Below are 18,471 nucleotides of genomic sequence, written 5' to 3' on the forward strand. Positions count from 1 at the left end.
TCCACCCTCACACACACACACTACACCCTCACAAACACACTCCCTGCCTGTCTCACTGGTTTGATGTCTCTGTGCAGGAAGCCAACAGAGTGGATGCTCTCTATAGCTTCTAGTGTCTGTCGTCCCAGTCTCAGGGTGGTGCTGACTGTAAACGTGCCCCGCGTCATACTCCGCCTCAGCTCTGCCAGGTTACGCCCCTGAAAAACACACCACCCACGTAGCCTACAGAATCACTCCAAACACTTCACACTTAGTCACATCATCTCACTGACATCGCTATAGAGAATTAGAGACGTTTAAACACACAAGGTGATGAAGAGGCTCATCCTTACCTGAAGCTCCATCACCACATAGTTGAAACGGTCATTGCGGCCGCATCCAACAAAGCGACACACGTGTTCTTTACCTGGACGATACAATAGAACATAGCATCCTTTATGACATAGTATAATCACGGGGTACCTATCTTAAAGGTCCAATGCAGCCGTTTTTATCTCAAAATCAAATCATTTCTGGGTAACAATTAATTACTTTACTGTGAATGTTTTCAATTAAAATGGCCAAAAATAAACAAAAATAGAGTCTGCAAGGACTGTTTAGAAGTGGTCTCAGTGGAAGGGAAAAACTGAAAACGATCTGTTATTGTCAGAGGAACTCTCTTGGAACTCTTTCATATTGGTCTATTAATTAACTGAGGGCACAAGTCATTCCAAAAACTCCATCCCACCAAAAAAGGCTGAAATTACAGGCAGTCTTTTCAAACAGCGCTTATACCAAAAGAGCATTATCATCATTTACAAAATATCACGGTGTTATTCCAACCTCATCGTGTGGAAATATATGTTGCTTGAGAAATGTCTCTTTGCTAAGAAGCTATTTTTGTTTCTTTTTGGCCATTTTAAATGTTGAGACATGTTGGGGGACGGGAGGAGACATGTTGGGGGATGGGAGGTGACATGTTGGGGGACGGGAGGAGACATGCTGGGGGATGGGAGGAGACATGTTGGGGGACGGGAGGAGACATGTTGGGGGACGGGAGGAGACATGCTGGGGGATGGGAGGAGACATGTTGGGGGACGGGAGGAGACATGCTGGGGGATGGGAGGAGACCTGTTGGGGGACGGGAGGAGACATGTTGGGGGACGGGAGGAGACATGTTGGGGGACGAGAGGAGACATGTTGGGGGACGGGAGGAGACATGTTGGGGGATGGGAGGAGACATGTTGGGGGACGGGAGGAGACATGTTGGAGGACGGGAGGAGACATGTTGGGGGACGGGAGGAGACATGTTGGGGGACGGGAGGAGACATGTTGGGGGATGGGAGGAGACATGTTGGGGGATGGGAGGAGACATGTTGGGGGATGGGAGGAGACATGTTGGGGGATGGGAGGAGACATGTTGGGGAATGGGAGGAGACATATTGGGGGATGGAGGAGACATGTTGGGGGTATTGCAGGTATCAAAGTCAAAACTTTTATTTCCGCCTAACAAACTAGAGGCCTCTGCCCTCTACCCCGACATAGCCCCACTCTGCCCTCTACCCCGACATAGTCCCACTCTGCCCTCTACCCCGACATAGTCCCACTCTGCCCTCTACCCCGACATAGCCCCACTCTGCCCTCTACCCCGACATAGCCCCACTCTGCCCTCTACCCCGACATAGCCCCACTATGCCCTCTACCCCGACATAGCCCCACTCTGCCCTCTACCCCGACATAGTCCCACTCTGCCCTCTACCCCGACATAGTCCCACTCTGCCCTCTACCCCTTACATTTAGTTTAGGGTAGGAGGGTTGTGGTTTAGTTTAGGGTAGGGTAGGACGGTTGTGGTTGAGTTTAGGGTAGATGGGTTGTGGTTGAGTTTAAAGGAGGCTTGGGGTTGAGTTTAGGGTAGGAGGCTTGTGGTTTAGTTTCGGGTAGGAGGGTTGTGGTTTAGTTTCGGGTAGGAGGGTTGTGGTTGAGTTTAGGGTAGATGGGTTGTGGTTGAGTTTAGGGCAGGTGGTTGATGGTTGAGTTTAGGGCAGGTGGTTGATGGTTGAATTTAGGGCAGGTGGTTGATGGTTGAGTTTAGGGGGCTGAAGTCAGAGGGAAGGTTAAGTACATGTAATTGGGGTTTACCCTGGAGTTTCTTGAGGACAGCCACCTCCATCTTGAGGACCTGTTTAGGCTGCTGTGCCGACTCCACCTTCAGAGCAACACTGACCCTGGTCAGCAGGTCCAACGCCTCGTAGATCTCCCCAAAGCCACCGCCGCCGATCTTCTTTGTCTATACAAAGATTGGGGCGGCAGGGTAGCCTAGTGGTTAGAGTGTTGGGCTAGTAACCGAAAGGTTGCAAGTTCAAACCCCCGAGCTGACAAGGTACAAATCTGTCGTTCTGCCCCTGAACAGGCAGTTAACCCACTGTTCCTAGGCCGCCATTGAAAATAAGAATTTGTTCTTAACTGACTTGCCTAGTTAAATAAAGGTAAAAAAAAATAATAATAAATACACACATCCCAAGGCAAAGTGGAATGTGAAAAACATAGGTTAGTAGATTCTTTTCTTTTTCAATCTTCCCACCATCCAACCTTCCTCCCCCATTCCTATTTACGTTTCTTCATCTCTAATCAGTATCCACACACGAACACGAACAACACACACACACACACACACACACACACGTGTGACACAAGCAGCTCAACTCAAAGGGATTAGCAGTGGCAGATGTACATAACATCAGCTCCTCTGTCAGTGCTAGGGTTGAATCATTTCCTGGTATCACTTTTCACCTGGGTAACCCAGTATTTCCCGCCAAAACTGGAAGTGTCATTCAGAAGCATTATAAAGCATATACATGTGCCTGGATTTGATTGGAGCTTTGACCAGCATGACAATTCAAACATGATGCTACCTGAGCCTGATGAGACATACAGTGGGGCAAAAAAGTATTTAGTCAGCCACCAATTGTGCAAGTTCTCCCACTTAAAAAGATGAGAGAGGCCTGTAATTTTCATCATAGGTACACTTCAACTATGACAGACAAAATGAGAAAAAAAATCCAGAAAATCACATTGTAGAATTTTTTATGAATTTAAAAATGAATTTCACTGGTCATCCATCCCCAAAGCCAATGCCTACTTTGGCCGCCTTTCCTTCCAGTTCTCTGCTGCCAATGACTGGAACGAATTGCAAGGTGTCTTATTTGTGATAAAGATGTAAGCATGGGGTCAGCAACGGCTAAATCAAAAAATACCACCAACCTGTGAAATCACCTTAAGACCCATCCAAAAGCCCATAATATGTATTATATTAAGTTAAAATAAAAGTGTTCATTGTTCATTCATATATATATATATACACACACACACACACATTTACTATATTTACTATATACTATATACACAGGAAGTGTAGACATGGTGCTGTCCTACTCCTGCCTACTCCTCCCAGTCCCAGTCGAAGTCTCAGTCCCAGTAGAGGTCCCATTCCAAGTCCCAGTCCCAGTAGAGGTCACAGTCCCAGCCCAGTAGGTCCCAGTCCAAGTAGATGTTCCTGTCCCAGTGGCGGTCACAGTCCCAGTCCCAGTAGAGGTCCCAGTCACAGTCGAGGTCCCAGTCACAGTCGAGGTCACAGTCCCAGTAGAGGTCACAGTCCCAGTAGGTTTCAGTCCCAGTCCCAGTAGGTTTCAGTCCCAGTCCCAGTAGAGGTCACAGTCCCAGGAGAGGTCCCAGTCCCAGGAGAGGTCCCAGTCCCAGGAGAGGTCCTAGTCCCAGCTACACTAACCTCACATGGCACCCTGTCCCTGGTAGCTCTGGCCGGGGGACACGGGCACACACACACACCACAGCATGGTAGAGAGGAGCAGCCAGGGGGATAGCGCTGGGAATAGCACACTGAGTGGCTACAAATAGCTTCTCTCGCTTTATTAAGTTCTAGTCCACTTGGTGGCAAGGAGCTGCATGTGCACTGCACACGTGGAGCTGACCCCAACCTGTCCAGGTCAGCAGGTGAGATGGACAAGACAAAGACATGAGCCAATTCATTGAGAACAAATACAGCTTTGTTGTGATGAATTGGTGGTTACTGAGGGGGTACAAACATGGCATAACAGAATGGTCACTCACTCACTCACACAGTGGTGTAAAGTACTTAAGTAAAAATACTTTAAAGTACTACTTAAGTACTTTTTTTGCAGTTTCTGTACTTTACTTTACTATTTATATTTTTGACAACTTTTACTTCACTACATTCCTCAATAAAATAATGTACATTTTTTTTTTTTTTTTTTTTGAATTTTACTCCCTTTTTCTCCCCAATTTCGTAGTATCCAATTGTGTAGTAGCTACTATCTTGTCTCATCGCTACAACTCCCGTACGGGCTCGGGAGAGACGAAGGTTGAAGGTCATGCGTCCTCCGATACACAACCAACCAAGCCGCTGCTTCTTTAACACAGCGCACATCCAACCCGGAAGCCAGCCGCACCAATGCGCCGGAGGAAACACCGTGCACCTGGCCACCTTGGCTAGCGTACACTGCGCCCAGCCCGCCACAGGAGTCGCTGGTGCGCGATGAGACAAGGACACCCCTACCGACCAAGCCCTCCCTAACCCGGGCGACGCAAGGCCAATTGTGCGTCGCCCCACGGACCTCCCGGTCGCGGCCGGTTACGACAGAGAATAATGTACTTTTTACTCCATACATTTACCTTGACACCCAAAAGTACTCTTTACATTTTGAATGCTCAGCAGGACAGGATGATGGTCCAATTCACACACGTATCAAGAGAACACCCCATGTCATCTACGGCCTCTGATCTGGAGGACTCACTAAACACAAATCTTTAGTTTGTAAATTATGTCTGAGTGTTGGAGTGTGCCCCTGGCTATCCGTAAATAAATAACAATAAGAACATTGTGCCTGCTGGTTGGCTTAATATAAGGAATTTGAAATAATTCATACTTTTACTTTTGATACATACGTATATTTTAGCAGTTACATTTACTTTCGATACTTAAGTATATTTAAAACCAAATACTTTTAGAGTTTTACTCAACTAGTATTTTACTGGGTGACTTTCACTTTTACTTGAGTCCATTTCTATTAAGGTCTCTTTACTTTTACTCAAGTTTGACAATTGGTTACTTTTTCCACACACTAACACACACGCGCGCGCGCACACACACACACGTGCGCACACACGTGCGCACACACGTGCGCACACACACACACACACACACACACACACACACACACACACACACACACACACATACCACTTTCCATCGTTCCTTGACCAGGACAAGCACAGTGAGGATGTCAGCTTGGTCCATCGCTGCAGCACTCATCCCGCCTGCGGTGGACTGCTGCTCACTGTGGGTCTTCCTTTGCTACCACTCCTGCTAACTACCACCAGCCGTATTAGATTGGGTCGGGCATCAGGTTCCCGTAGAGACCTAAACAACAGGCCCGGGAGAGAGGCAGAACACACATAAGACCACCACCGCCAACACAATACACTGTGGTCTGTTGAATATAATAATGAATATAATGAACTCTAGTTAATGAAGTATCTGTAAGTATCTCTGGATAAGAGTGTCAGCTAAATTATTCAAATGTAAATGTAAACTGTATGGAAAGTTCCAAACCTTTAGACATAGCTTTGACTTAGGCTCCCTCAACACAGAACTAACATCAAATCAAATGTATTTGTCACATGGGCCGAATACAACAGGTGTACAACATCTGTTGTTGACGTAAAGTACTATATACACAGGGTTAAAGCTAAAATAATCCCATGACTGAAACTTAAATCGATCTGATTGATTGTCTGGGGCCAAGTTAACCTCCTCTTTCATGTCAGAAAGTCCTGACCATCATGCTTTTAGGGAAATAGGATTATATTGTACATGTATTAAACTGCGAGTTTGATCAATTCCAGTCTCCTTGCTTAGAGGGTACGGTGTCCTCCCCAGGGTAATTTTTATGTAGAAAAACTGAAATGCTCAATTTAACCTCTTAAATGTAAAGTCCCCATATTTGGGGATCCTATTAGATTTTTTTATTCAATTCAGTCTGGTATGAGAACGGTAGCCCCTATCTGCAAAAGCAGGGTATCTGCGGAAAGCTGAGTATCTTGGCTATTGGTCTGTGTCTGTGACATCATGGGAAAATCAAAAGAAATTAGCCAAGACCTCAGAATCCAAAAATATAGACTTCCACAAGTCTGGTTCATCCTTGGGAGCAATTTCCATTTTTTTAAATTTATTTTACCTTTATTTAACTAGGCATGTCAGTTAAGAACATATTCTTATTTTCAATGACGGCCTAGTGGGTTAACTGCCTGTTCAGGGGCAGAACGACAGACTTGCCCGTCCAACACTCTAACCACTAGCCCGAAGGCCCCAAATGCCCGAAGGTACCACGTTCATCTGTACAAACAATAGTACGCAAGTATAAACACCATGGGACCACACAGCTGTCATACCGCTCAGAAATGGAGACACGTTCTGTCTCCTAGAGATGAACGTGCTTTGGTGCGAAAAATACAAATCAATCCCAGAACAGCAAAGGACCTTGTGAAGATGCTGGAGGAAACAAGTACAAAAGTACTTGTGATGAAAGAAGTAAAGGCTGAAATAAATAATTCTCTCTACTATTATTCTGACATTTGACATTTTTTAAATAAAGTGGTGATCCTAACTGACCTAAGACAGGGAATTTTTACTCTGATTAAATGTCAGGAATTGTGTAAAACTGAGTTTAAATGTATTTGGCTAAGGTGTATGTAAACTTCCGACTTCAACTGTAGCTCCAGGGGGGGGTATCAAATGAATCCTTAGGTTGGTAGGAACAAATCTAGCCTATTGCCATGTTATCTAATGATGTATGACTTAATGGCAACATTGAATGTCCACGGAGTGACTATATCTTTGCGCATCACAAATATGACGTTGCCAGCTTGCGCGCTGTAGGCATCCATTACACAGGGGATTGGTTACTATGGCACCTTGACAGTACTGTAGCCAATGAGATAAGCTTTCCAGGGATATGCACTTGACCCGGGTGGGACAAAGCAAGGCCTAGAACCTTTTATGTGTAATGTGAACTACTACTACCTGGCTCAGAGACGGAACGCACCGAGCACGCTACATTACATTGTAAACACATTTAATTGCTTTAATTTCATTGCTTTAGCATAAAAGACGGCTTCTCAAGGGGGGGAGGTGAAAACGAAGAATATCGAACAGGAAGCTAAAAAAAAGGCAGCTATGAATAGAAGTTTTGAACAAAATACTGGTCCAAATCGCTCGGCCAACAAAGATTGCTTTCTAGAAGAATTGGATCCACTTTATTTTCATGACTTTATATAGCTAATTTACTATATGTATTTCCTTGTCTGTTTTTTGTGCTTTGGATTTAGTGTACGTAGGCCTATAACAAGTAATTTCAATGTTATAGAATTACAAAGTAGTTATTGTCTGTTTCATATTAGTTCTAAGTTTCATACTTGTAACTGCCACTAAACTCTGCCACTAAACTCTGCCACTAAACTCTCATGGTCATTGGAGAGGCCACTAAACTCTCATGGTCATTGGAGAGGCCACTAAACTCTCATGGTCATTGGAGAGGCCACTAAACTCTCATGGTCATTGGAGAGGCCACTAAACTCTCATGGTCATTGGAGAGGCCACTAAACCTGGTTAGGGAGGGCTTAGTCGGTAGGGGTGTCCTTGTCTTATCGCGCACCAGCGACTCCTGTGGCAGGCTGGGCGCAGTGTACGCTAACCAAGGTGGCCAGGTGCACGGTGTTTCCTCCGGCGCATTGGTGCGGCTGGCTGGTTGGATGTGCGCTGTGTTAAGAAGCAATGCGGCTTGGTTGGGTTGTGGTCAACTATTCTACTATAGTTTTAATAACAATATTACATGGCATAAATAGTACCACTGGACAGTTCTATCCTGAGTGATAAATCACAGCCTTTGAATGACTTTGCCAGCGGCAAAAATAAGCTCCTCACCGCTGTCTGAGTTGAGCGCTGCTGTGGTACGCATTATAGACTATTTAATTCCCTTCATCTGAACATCGGAGTGTCATCAACAATCATGCATGTTAGTTCAGTGCCCACATCGTAACAGAGAAAATAAAATATTTGGGAATATATTTTGTAGAACAGACATGCTTCTGTCTAGATTAGCCTATGTCATATCCAAACCCGTGTTGCGGATCGACACTGATCTCAAAAAAGACCTCTTCAGAATCCATATGACGGAAATCCTTCGCAGTGACGGAGAACATTAACCACTGGGTGTGCAGAAGGAATGTCAAGTAGCCTGTGGAGATGATAGCTAATGACAGTTGAGGCCTAGGCCTGTGGATATGATAGCTAATGACAGTTGAGGCCTAGGCCTGTGGAGATGACAGCTAATGACAGTTGAGGCCTAGGCCTGTGGAGATGATAGCTAATGACAGTTGAGGCCTAGGCCTGTGGAGATGATAGCTAATGACAGCTGAGGCCTAGGCCTGTGGAGATGATAGCAAATGACAGTTGAGGCCTAGGCCTGTGGAGATGACAGCTAATGACAGTTGAGGCCTAGGCCTGTGGAGATGATAGCTAATGACAGCTGAGGCCTAGGCCTGTGGAGATGATAGCTAAAGACAGCTGAGGCGTAGGCCTATGTGAGCCCTATGTGCCCCAGTTAAAAGTAGTGCACTATAAAGGGAATATTTAAATGTGCTGGAAGACTAGGCTGCATGTCACAGTAATAAAGCAGTCATGATGAGATGATAGGCCTACTTCCATTCCTATTAGTCTGAGCAGTCACACATCCACACACACACACACACAAACATGTGTCAAGTCAACACGGTAAATAGGAGTCATTAAACTAGGGGAAACACCTCCAATGTTTGCTAATCTAATTCATTAGTGGGTTAGAGCAGCCTCAGCCTGGTCTATTGGAGCAGAGACGTCCTCCTCTATGGGTGACTCAAATGGTGCCCTATTCCCTATGAGCCCTGGACAAAAATTGTGCACTATGTAGTAGAGGTCGATCGATTAATCGCCATGGATGATTCAAGTTTGTATAACAATCGATTACATTGCAATCCACGAGGAGACTGTGTGGCAGGCTGACCACCTGTTACGCGAGTGCAGCAAGGAGCCAAGGTAAGTTGCCAGCTAACATTAAACTTACCTTGTAAAAAACAATCAATCTTAACATAATCACTAGTTAACTACACATGGTTGATGATATTACTAGTTTAACTAGCTTGTCCTGCGTTGCATATAATCAATGTGGTGCCTGTTAATTTATCATCGAATCACAGCCAACTTCGCCAAACGAGTGATGATTTAACAAAAGCGTATTCGCATCAGGGTATATGCAGCAGTTTGGGCCGCCTGGCTCGAAGCAAACTGTGTGAAGACCATTCCTTCCTAAATTAGACCGTAATGAATTTGCCAGAATTGTACAGAATTATGACAGAACATTGAAGATTAGGCTGGCAATACTATAGTGCCTATAAGAACATCCAATTGTCATGCATGTGATTGAGGACCCAAAAGCGGTTTAACAAAAACAGAGTTCTTTAATGTCGAAACACAGGTAAGACAGATCCTCTTCAAATGGATATGATGGCAAAATAAACAACCCGCAGAGAGGGCGACAAATGAAACAAAGTCCTTCTGAAAATCACAGAAGAGTTCCCCTTCTAGCAGCAGAGGAGAATAGCTGGGTTGTAGAGGACAGAGGTACCTGATCACACGTAGCCTCAGATGAACAGGCAGATTCCGACAGGACAGGACAAGGTTGAAGCAAACAAGACGATAGTTTGGTTCTGGCATGAGAAACTCAAACGAGAATCTGACAAAGACAGAAGCAGGAACAGAGAGAGAAATAGAGACCCAATCAGAGGGAAAAAAGGGAACAGGTGGGAAAAGGGTGAACGAGGTAGTTAGAGAAGACAAGGAACAGCTGGGGGAAGGAGGGGAAGAGAAGGCAACCCAATACGACCAGCAGAGGGAGACAGGGTGAAGAGAAAGAACAGGAACAAGACACAACATGACAATACATGACAGTACCCCCCCACTCACCGAGCGCCTCCTGGCGCACTCGAGGAGGAAACCTGGCGGCAACGGAGGAAATCATCGATCAGCGAACGGTCCAGCACGTCCCGAGAGGGAACCCAACTCCTTTCCTCAGGACCGTACCCCTCCCAATCCACTAGGTACTGATGACCACGGCCCCGAGGACGCATGTCCAAAATCTTACGGACCCTGTAGATAGGTGCGCCCTCGACAAGGATGGGGGGGGGGGGGAAGATGAGCGGGGGCGCGAAGAACGGGCTTAACACAGGAGACATGGAAGACCGGGTGGACGCGACGAAGATATCGCGGAAGAAGAAGTCGCACTGCGACAGGATTAATGATCTGAGAAATACGGAACGGACCAATGAACCGCGGGGTCAACTTGCGAGAAGCTGTCTTAAGGGGAAGGTTCTGAGTGGAGAGCCAAACTCTCTGACCGCGACAATATCTAGGACTCTTAGTTCTACGCTTATTAGCGGCTCTCACAGTCTGCGCCCTATAACGGCAAAGTGCAGACCTGACCCTCTTCCAGGTGCGCTCGCAACATTGGACAAAAGCCTGAGCGGAGGGGACGCTGGACTCGGCGAACTGAGACGAGAACAGCGGAGGCTGGTACCCGAGGCTACTCTGAAAAGGAGATAGCCCGGTCGCAGACGAAGGAAGCGAGTTGTGGGCGTATTCTGCCCAGGGGAGCTGTTCTGACCAAGACGCAGGGTTACGAAAAGAAAGACTGCGTAAGATGCGACCAATAGTCTGATTGGCCCGTTCTGCTTGACCGTTAGACTGGGGGTGAAAGCCGGAAGAGAGACTGACGGAAGCCCCAATCAAATGGCAAAACTCCCTCCAAAATTGAGACGTGAATTGCGGACCCCTGTCCGAAACGACGTCTGACGGAAGGCCATGAATTCTGAAAACATTCTCGATGATGATTTGTGCCGTTTCTTTAGCAGAAGGGAGCTTAGCAAGGGGAATAAAATGAGCCGCCTTAGAGAACCTATCGACAACCGTAAGAATAACAGTCTTCCCCGCTGACGATGGCAGTCCGGTGATAAAATCTAAGGCGATGTGAGACCACGGTCGAGAGGGAATGGGAAGCGGCCTGAGACGGCCGGCAGGAGGGGAGTTACCGGACTTAGTCTGCGCGCAGACCGAACAAGCAGCCACGAAACGACGCGTGTCATGCTCCCGGGTGGACCACCAAAAACGCTGGCGAATGGAAGCAAGCGTACCCCGAACGCCAGGGTGGCCGACTAACTTGGCAGAGTGAGCCCACTGAAGAACGGCCAGACGAGTAGGAACAGGAACGAAAAGAAGGTTCCTAGGACAAGCGCGCGGCGACGGAGTGTGAGTGAGTGCTTGCTTTACCTGCCTCTCAATTCCCCAGACAGTCAACCCGACAACACGCCCCTCAGGGAGAATCCCCTCGGGGTCAGTGGAGGCTACTGAAGAACTGAAGAGACGAGATAAAGCATCAGGCTTGGTGTTCTTAGAGCCCGGACGATAAGAAATCACGAACTCGAAACGAGCGAAAAACAGCGCCCAACGAGCCTGACGCGCATTAAGTCGTTTGGCAGAACGGATGTACTCAAGGTTCCTATGGTCAGTCCAAACGACAAAAGGAACGGTCGCCCCCTCCAACCACTGTCGCCATTCGCCTAGGGCTAAGCGGATGGCGAGCAGTTCGCGGTTTCCCACATCATAGTTACGTTCCGACGGCGACAGGCGATGAGAAAAATACGCGCAAGGGTGGACCTTGTCGTCAGAGAGGGAGCGCTGAGAAAGAATGGCTCCCACGCCCACCTCTGACGCGTCAACCTCGACAACGAACTGTCTAGAGACGTCAGGTGTAACAAGGATAGGTGCGGATGTAAAACGATTCTTGAGGAGATCAAAAGCTCCCTGGGCGGAAACGGACCACTTAAAGCACGTCTTGACAGAAGTAAGGGCTGTGAGAGGAGCTGCCACCTGACCGAAATTACGGATGAAACGACGATAGAAGTTTGCGAAGCCGAGAAAGCGCTGCAGCTCGACGCGTGACTTAGGGACGGGCCAATCAATGACAGCTTGGACCTTAGCGGGATCCATCTTAATGCCTTCAGCGGAAATAACAGAACCGAGAAATGTGACGGAGGAGGCATGAAAAGTGCACTTCTCAGCCTTCACAAAAAGACAATTCTCTAAAAGGCGCTGGAGGACACGTCGAACGTGCTGAACATGAATCTGGAGTGACGGTGAAAAAAATCAGGATATCGTCAAGGTAAACGAAAACAAAGATGTTCAGCATGTCTCTCAGGACGTCATTGACTAATGCCTGAAAGACAGCTGGAGCGTTAGCGAGGCCGAAAGGAAGAACCCGGTATTCAAAGTGCCCTAACGGAGTGTTAAACGCCGTCTTCCACTCGTCCCCTTCCCTGATGCGCACGAGATGGTAAGCGTTACGAAGGTCCAACTTAGTGAAAAATCTGGCTCCCTGCAGGATCTCGAAGGCTGAAGACATAAGAGGAAGTGGATAACGATTCTTCACTGTTATGTCATTCAGCCCTCGATAATCTATGCAGGGGCGCAGAGACCCGTCCTTCTTTTTGACAAAAAAAACCCCCGCTCCGGCGGGAGAGGAGGAGGGGACTATGGTACCGGCGTCAAGAGCTACAGACAAATAATCTTCGAGAGCCTTACGTTCGGGAGCCGACAGAGAGTATAGTCTACCCCGGGGGGGAGTGGTTCCCGGAAGGAGATCAATACTACAATCATACGACCGGTGTGGAGGAAGAGAGGTGGCCCTGGACCGACTGAACACCGTGCGCAGATCGTGATATTCCTCCGGCACCCCTGTCAAATCACCAGGCTCCTCCTGTGAAGAAGAGACAGAGGAAACAGGAGGGATAGCAGACATTAAACATTTCACATGACAAGAGACGTTCCAGGAGAGGATAGAATTACTAGACCAATTAATAGAAGGATTATGACAAACTAGCCAGGGATGGCCCAAAACAACAGGTGTAAAAGGTGAACGAAAAATTAAAAAAGAAAGGGTTTCGCTAAGATTACCAGAGACAGTGAGGGTTAAAGGTAGCGTCTCACGCTGAATCCTGGGGAGAGGACTACCATCCAAAGCGAACAAGGCCGTGGGCTCCCTTAACTGTCTGAGAGGAATGTCATGTTCCCGAGCCCAGGTCTCGTCCATAAAACAGCCCTCCGCCCCAGAGTCTATCAAGGCACTGCAGGAAGCTGACGAACCGGTCCAGCGTAGATGGACCGACAAGGTAGTGCAGGATCTTGAAGGAGAGACAGGAGTAGTAGCGCTCACCAGTAGCCCTCCGCTTACTGATGAGCTCTGGCTTTTACTGGACATGAAGTGACAAAATGACCAGCAGAACCGCAATAGAGACAGAGGCGGTTGGTGATTCTCCGTTCCCTCTCCTTAGTCGAGATGCGGATACCTCCCAGATGCATAGGCTCAGCACCCGAGCCGGCAGAGGAAGATGGTAGTGATGCGGAGAGGGGGGCAACAGAGAACGCGAGCTCCTCTCCACGAGCTCGGTGACGAAGATCAACCCGTCGCTCTATGCGAATAGCGAGTTCAATCAAGGAATCCACGCTGGAAGGAACCTCCCGGGAGAGAATCTCATCCTTTACCTCCGCGCGGAGACCCTCCAGAAAACGAGCGAGCAAAGCCGGCTCGTTCCAGTCACTGGAGGCAGCAAGAGTGCGAAACTCAATAGAGTAGTCTGTTATGGATCGATTACCTTGACATAGGGAAGACAGGGCCCTGGAAGCTTCCTCCCCAAAAACAGAACGATCAAAAAACCCGTATCATCTCCTCCTTAAAGTCCTGATACTGGTTAGTACACTCAGCCCTTGCCTCCCAGATTGCCGTGCCCCACTCACGAACCCGTCCAGTAAGGAGAGATATGACGTAGGCGATACGAGCTGTGCTCCTGGAGTAAGTGTTGGGCTGGAGAGAAAACACAATATCACACTGGGTGAGGAACGAGCGGCATTCAGTGGGCTCCCCAGAGTAACACGGCGGGTTATTGATTCTGGGCTCCGTAGATTCGAAAGCCCTGGAAGTGGCCGGTGGATCGAGGCAGAGATGGTGAATCTGTTCTGTGAGGTTGGAGACTTGGGCGGCCAGGGTCTCAACGGTATGTCGAGCAGCAGACAATTCCTGCTCGTGTCTGCCTAGCATCGCTCCCTGGATCTCGACGGCTGAGTGGAGAGGATCCGAAGTCGCTGGGTCCATTCTTGGTCAGATTCTTCTGTCATGCACGTGATTGAGGACCCAAAAGCGGTTTAACAAAAACAGAGTTCTTTAATGTCGAAACACAGGTAAGACATAGATCCTCTTCAAATGGATATGATGGCAAAATAAACAACCCGCAGAGAGGGCGACAAATGAAACATAAAGTCCTTCTGAAAATCACAGAAGAGTTCCCCTTCTAGCAGCAGAGGAGAATAGCTGGGTTAGAGTCCTCTTCTAGCAGCAGAGGGGATTAGCTGGGTTGTAGGGGACAGAGGTACCTGATCACACGTAGCCTCAGATGAACAGGCAGATTCCGACAGGACAGGACAAGGTTGAAGCAAACAAGACGATAGTTTGGTTCTGGCATGAGAAACTCAAACGAGAATCTGACAAAGACAGAAGCAGGAACAGAGAGAGAAATAGAGACCCAATCAGAGGGAAAAAAGGGAACAGGTGGGAAAAGGGTGAACGAGGTAGTTAGAGAAGACAAGGAACAGCTGGGGGAAGGAGGGGAAGAGAAGGCAACCCAATACGACCAGCAGAGGGAGACAGGGTGAAGAGAAAGAACAGGAACAAGACACAACATGACAATACATGACACCAATAGTCAAACGTATATGAAATACAAATCGCATAGAGAGAAATAGCCCTATAAATACGACATTAACTACAACCTAAAACTTCTTACCTGGGAATATTGAAGACTCATGTTAAAAGGAGCCACCAGCTTTCATATGTTCTCATGTTCTGAGCAAGAAACTTAAACAATATATTTTTTACATGGCACATATTGCACTTTTACTTTCTTCTCCAACACTGTGTTTTTGCATTATTTAAACCAAATTGAACATGTTTCATTATTTATTTGAGACTAAATAGATTTTATTTATGTATTATATTAAGTTAAAATTAAAGTGTTCATTCAGTATTGTTGTATTTGCCATTATTACAAAAACATACGTAAAAAATGATATACAAAAATGCCAGATTAATCGCTATCTGCTTTTTTTGGTCTTCCCAATAATCGGTATCGGTATTTGCGTTGACAAATCATAAATCGGTCAACCTCTACTATGTAGGGAATAGGGTGCCATTTGGGATGCTGACCTCTGGAGATTAAAGGAGTGTCTGATTCCCTAACTGCTGCTGCCTGAGCCTGGCTGTTCAGTCATCTCTCTGTTTAAAGCCCTAGAGCCTAGCCATGAAGCCTAGCCCTGGAGCCTAGCCCTGGAGCCTAGCCATGGAGCCTAGCCACGAAGCCTATTTTATTTATTTTTTATTTCACCTTTATTTAACCAGGTAGGCTAGTTGAGAACAAGTTCTCATTTACAACTGCGACCTGTCCAAGATAAAGCAAAGCAGTTTGACACATACAACAACACAGAGTTACACATGGAATAAAACAAACATAGAGTCAATAATACAGTAGAAAAATACTATATACAGTGTGTGCATATTATGTAAGAAAAGGGAGGTAACGCAATAAATAGGCCATGGTGGCGAAGTAATTACAATATAGCAATTAAACACTGGAATGGTAGATGTGCAGCCTAGCCCTGGAGCCTCCCGTGAGAGCATGGTGATACAGTCAGAAGTGAGTAGGCATGATAGTAGTGAATGACGTTGGGGTTGTCTCTCAATATCTGAACCTCACTAAAGTACTTGCAGACTACTGTATTGCTCAATTGCTGTATAAAGAATGTATTGATTGTATGTGAGATTCTGTACTGTAAAATGTGCCTGTTGATAAGCTATTCTTCTCAACTAATGAGTTGCCCTGGATCTTGAATCACAAGCTATGAATTAAGTATTGTCTGTCCCACACATGACTATGCAGCTACAGTACTCCCTCTCTCTCACACACACACACGCGCGTCAGTTTAACATAACCATAATATGACGTGAGTGATTGGAAACAAAGCTATGGAGTTACTGTCAAAAATAATGTCTGTTGACAGAAATGGCTGGCTGTCATACTGGGGCTGCTATACCGCAAACGAACAAGCTCGAGACAAATATATCCACTAGCATTACCAGAATAAAAATGTTATGACGACAATGCACGATATAAATTCGCTCTAGTAACAGTCAGCTGTTACAAAGTAATAACCACATAAGTAAGTAATTGGTGTGTTACAATGTGTAACCACCGCGCCTGTGTTGCTTGACGAAGCTGCGTAGCTAGCCTAGCGTTGCTACAGCAGATTTACGATTGCGCGTACACGCACATTGATTGCACACACGGGCTACACTAGAGTGCCTCTTTGCATTTAGCTATTGGTTAGCATAAAGATAATCAACCTACTAAGGCTATGGGGAAACTGCGTTCTAAAATATAATCTCGATGCATCTAGTTATGGGACGACCTTGGCAGCGATGATACATTGCGTCAGTCCTTTTCAAATGTAGCTAATGTGGCCTACTGCATTCGTGCATGTTGACGTCAGCCAATGTTAACTAGCTAGCTATCAGTATCCGTTTCCATAGCTGCGGTGTTCATACCTTGACCGCTCCGATCCTTGATCCGAAAGGAGCCGGGCGTGGTTACAAATAATCCTCTATGTTTGTCTTGACGGAATGTTGAGACATTGAGTGGAATTCCGCAGCGGGCGCGTTATGCATGCAACGTTGATTCTGCAGCTGAGGTTTACATACAGACATGTGAATTCAGCAGTGACATAATGAGTTTGATTTAATCGTCCCTTTTCTACTTCTCTCTCCCTGTCACCTCAGCATCTCTCTCTCTCTCTCTCTCTCTCTCTCTCTATCGCTGCAGATCCCAGACGTGACTAACGGTATCAGCCAGCCTGACTGCGCGCTCGTTCACGATCGTATACCCCTCGCAACATGCTCGCTATGTAAACGCATTCGTGATTTAAAGCGCTAGTGCAAGTGTAATTATGTTTCATGAACATGGCCGCGCCCAATATTCCATAGGAAGTTCCCGGACTTTAGTTACTGTTACTAGGTCTTGCAAACCTCATATTACAATGTCACCTCTTCTATTCTATTCTGGTGTATTTTCATGTCATTGTTTTCATCAATGAAGATCCAGATAAAACAGCGTTGTAGATTTTGGTGCAACATGCCAATATCATGTGTGCTTTGGTATTGTCTCTCTACCACAATTTTAAAGAGTTATTGCATTAACAACCACTATTCACTGAACATTTGCTGACAGCTAAGAAATTTATATTTTTAGGGGTAAATACTTCAAAGGAGCTTGATAAGAATGTTCAAAACTGCTCATATAGTTTTTGGAGCCAATCCCAAACAACTACATCTACCTCAAATTCTTGCCACTTGATTATTGCTGACCTGTTATATGAGCATGTGCTATTTTCTCACAGTGCTTACACCTATCTATTTGTGCATACATTTTCAGAAGTGAAAGACATCCCAAGGATCCCGGATTTCACTAATCGATTACGTATCCATGCACAAGACAGTACAGTATACAACTCTGTTGTATTTCCTTTTAGCTACATCAAAGCATAATTTGAGAGGAGTCGTTTCGTGTGTAACAGTTAGCTCGATCTAGCTATGATCGCCAATGGAAATCAAACGGTCTGAACGCCAACTAGTAGCTAATGTGTAGCTAACGTGGCTAGCCTACCGTGCGTTCATGTTGCTCTCGCCAGTCCTGGCAGTATTCTGTCCAGTAGATTCCCACCGCCCTCTCGTCACTACAGGATGCCCAAGCGCTTCGGAGCGCTACTTCTTGTCGGACTGGCTCTGGCGTGCTTAGCTTCCTGGGTGCTGGAGAGCTATGACACCCCCAAGGCAGTGTCAGGCTGTCTACACCGAATTGGGCGATAAATGTCTATATTTGTACATGGCCAATCAGTTGACTGGAGTAGATTCTACAATGAGGTAAAGAAACCACAGACCTACAGATATGTGCATTCTTTGTGAATTTCACCTCAAAGCTGAGCAGTCAGTCACTTCACTGCTTAATGCCCCTCCACTGGTATTGAATTACAAACACTATTATCTACAATACAACATTCATGTCTAGCTTTCTACCAACAGGCAGTTGGTAGAACAGTTCACACAGGCAGACCAATTCATATTGTTTTCTTTACTAATTGGTCTTCTGACCAATCAGATCAGCTCTGAACAAGATATGATGTGAAAAGATCTAAAGTGATTGGTCAAGAC

General features: G+C 46.4%; 1 protein-coding gene across 3 annotated transcripts in view; it reads right to left on the minus strand.

The window, feature by feature from the left end:
- LOC110505829 (tau-tubulin kinase 2) overlaps positions 1-18,041 on the minus strand; it is a 38,829-nt gene extending 20,788 nt beyond the window's left edge. For 2 of the 3 annotated variants that reach the window (XM_090221266.1, XM_036962731.2), the window contains exons 1-5: positions 16,813-17,187; positions 5,256-5,435; positions 2,120-2,267; positions 333-406; positions 57-197 (exon numbers count right to left, since the gene is read on the minus strand). In XM_090221266.1, coding sequence (XP_090077392.1) covers positions 57-197; positions 333-406; positions 2,120-2,267; positions 5,256-5,327 — 435 coding nt within the window. In that variant the 5' untranslated portion in view covers positions 5,328-5,435; positions 16,813-17,187. Of the gene's footprint in view, positions 1-56; positions 198-332; positions 407-2,119; positions 2,268-5,255; positions 5,436-16,812; positions 17,188-17,926 lie in introns of those variants that run through there. The other variant, XM_090221265.1, reaches the window with a different exon arrangement.
- Between the last annotated feature and the right edge of the window lie 430 nt (positions 18,042-18,471).

Source organism: Oncorhynchus mykiss, chromosome 25, assembly GCF_057628025.1.
Source record: "Oncorhynchus mykiss isolate SJ-2025 chromosome 25, ASM5762802v1, whole genome shotgun sequence".
NCBI lineage: Eukaryota > Metazoa > Chordata > Actinopteri > Salmoniformes > Salmonidae > Oncorhynchus > Oncorhynchus mykiss.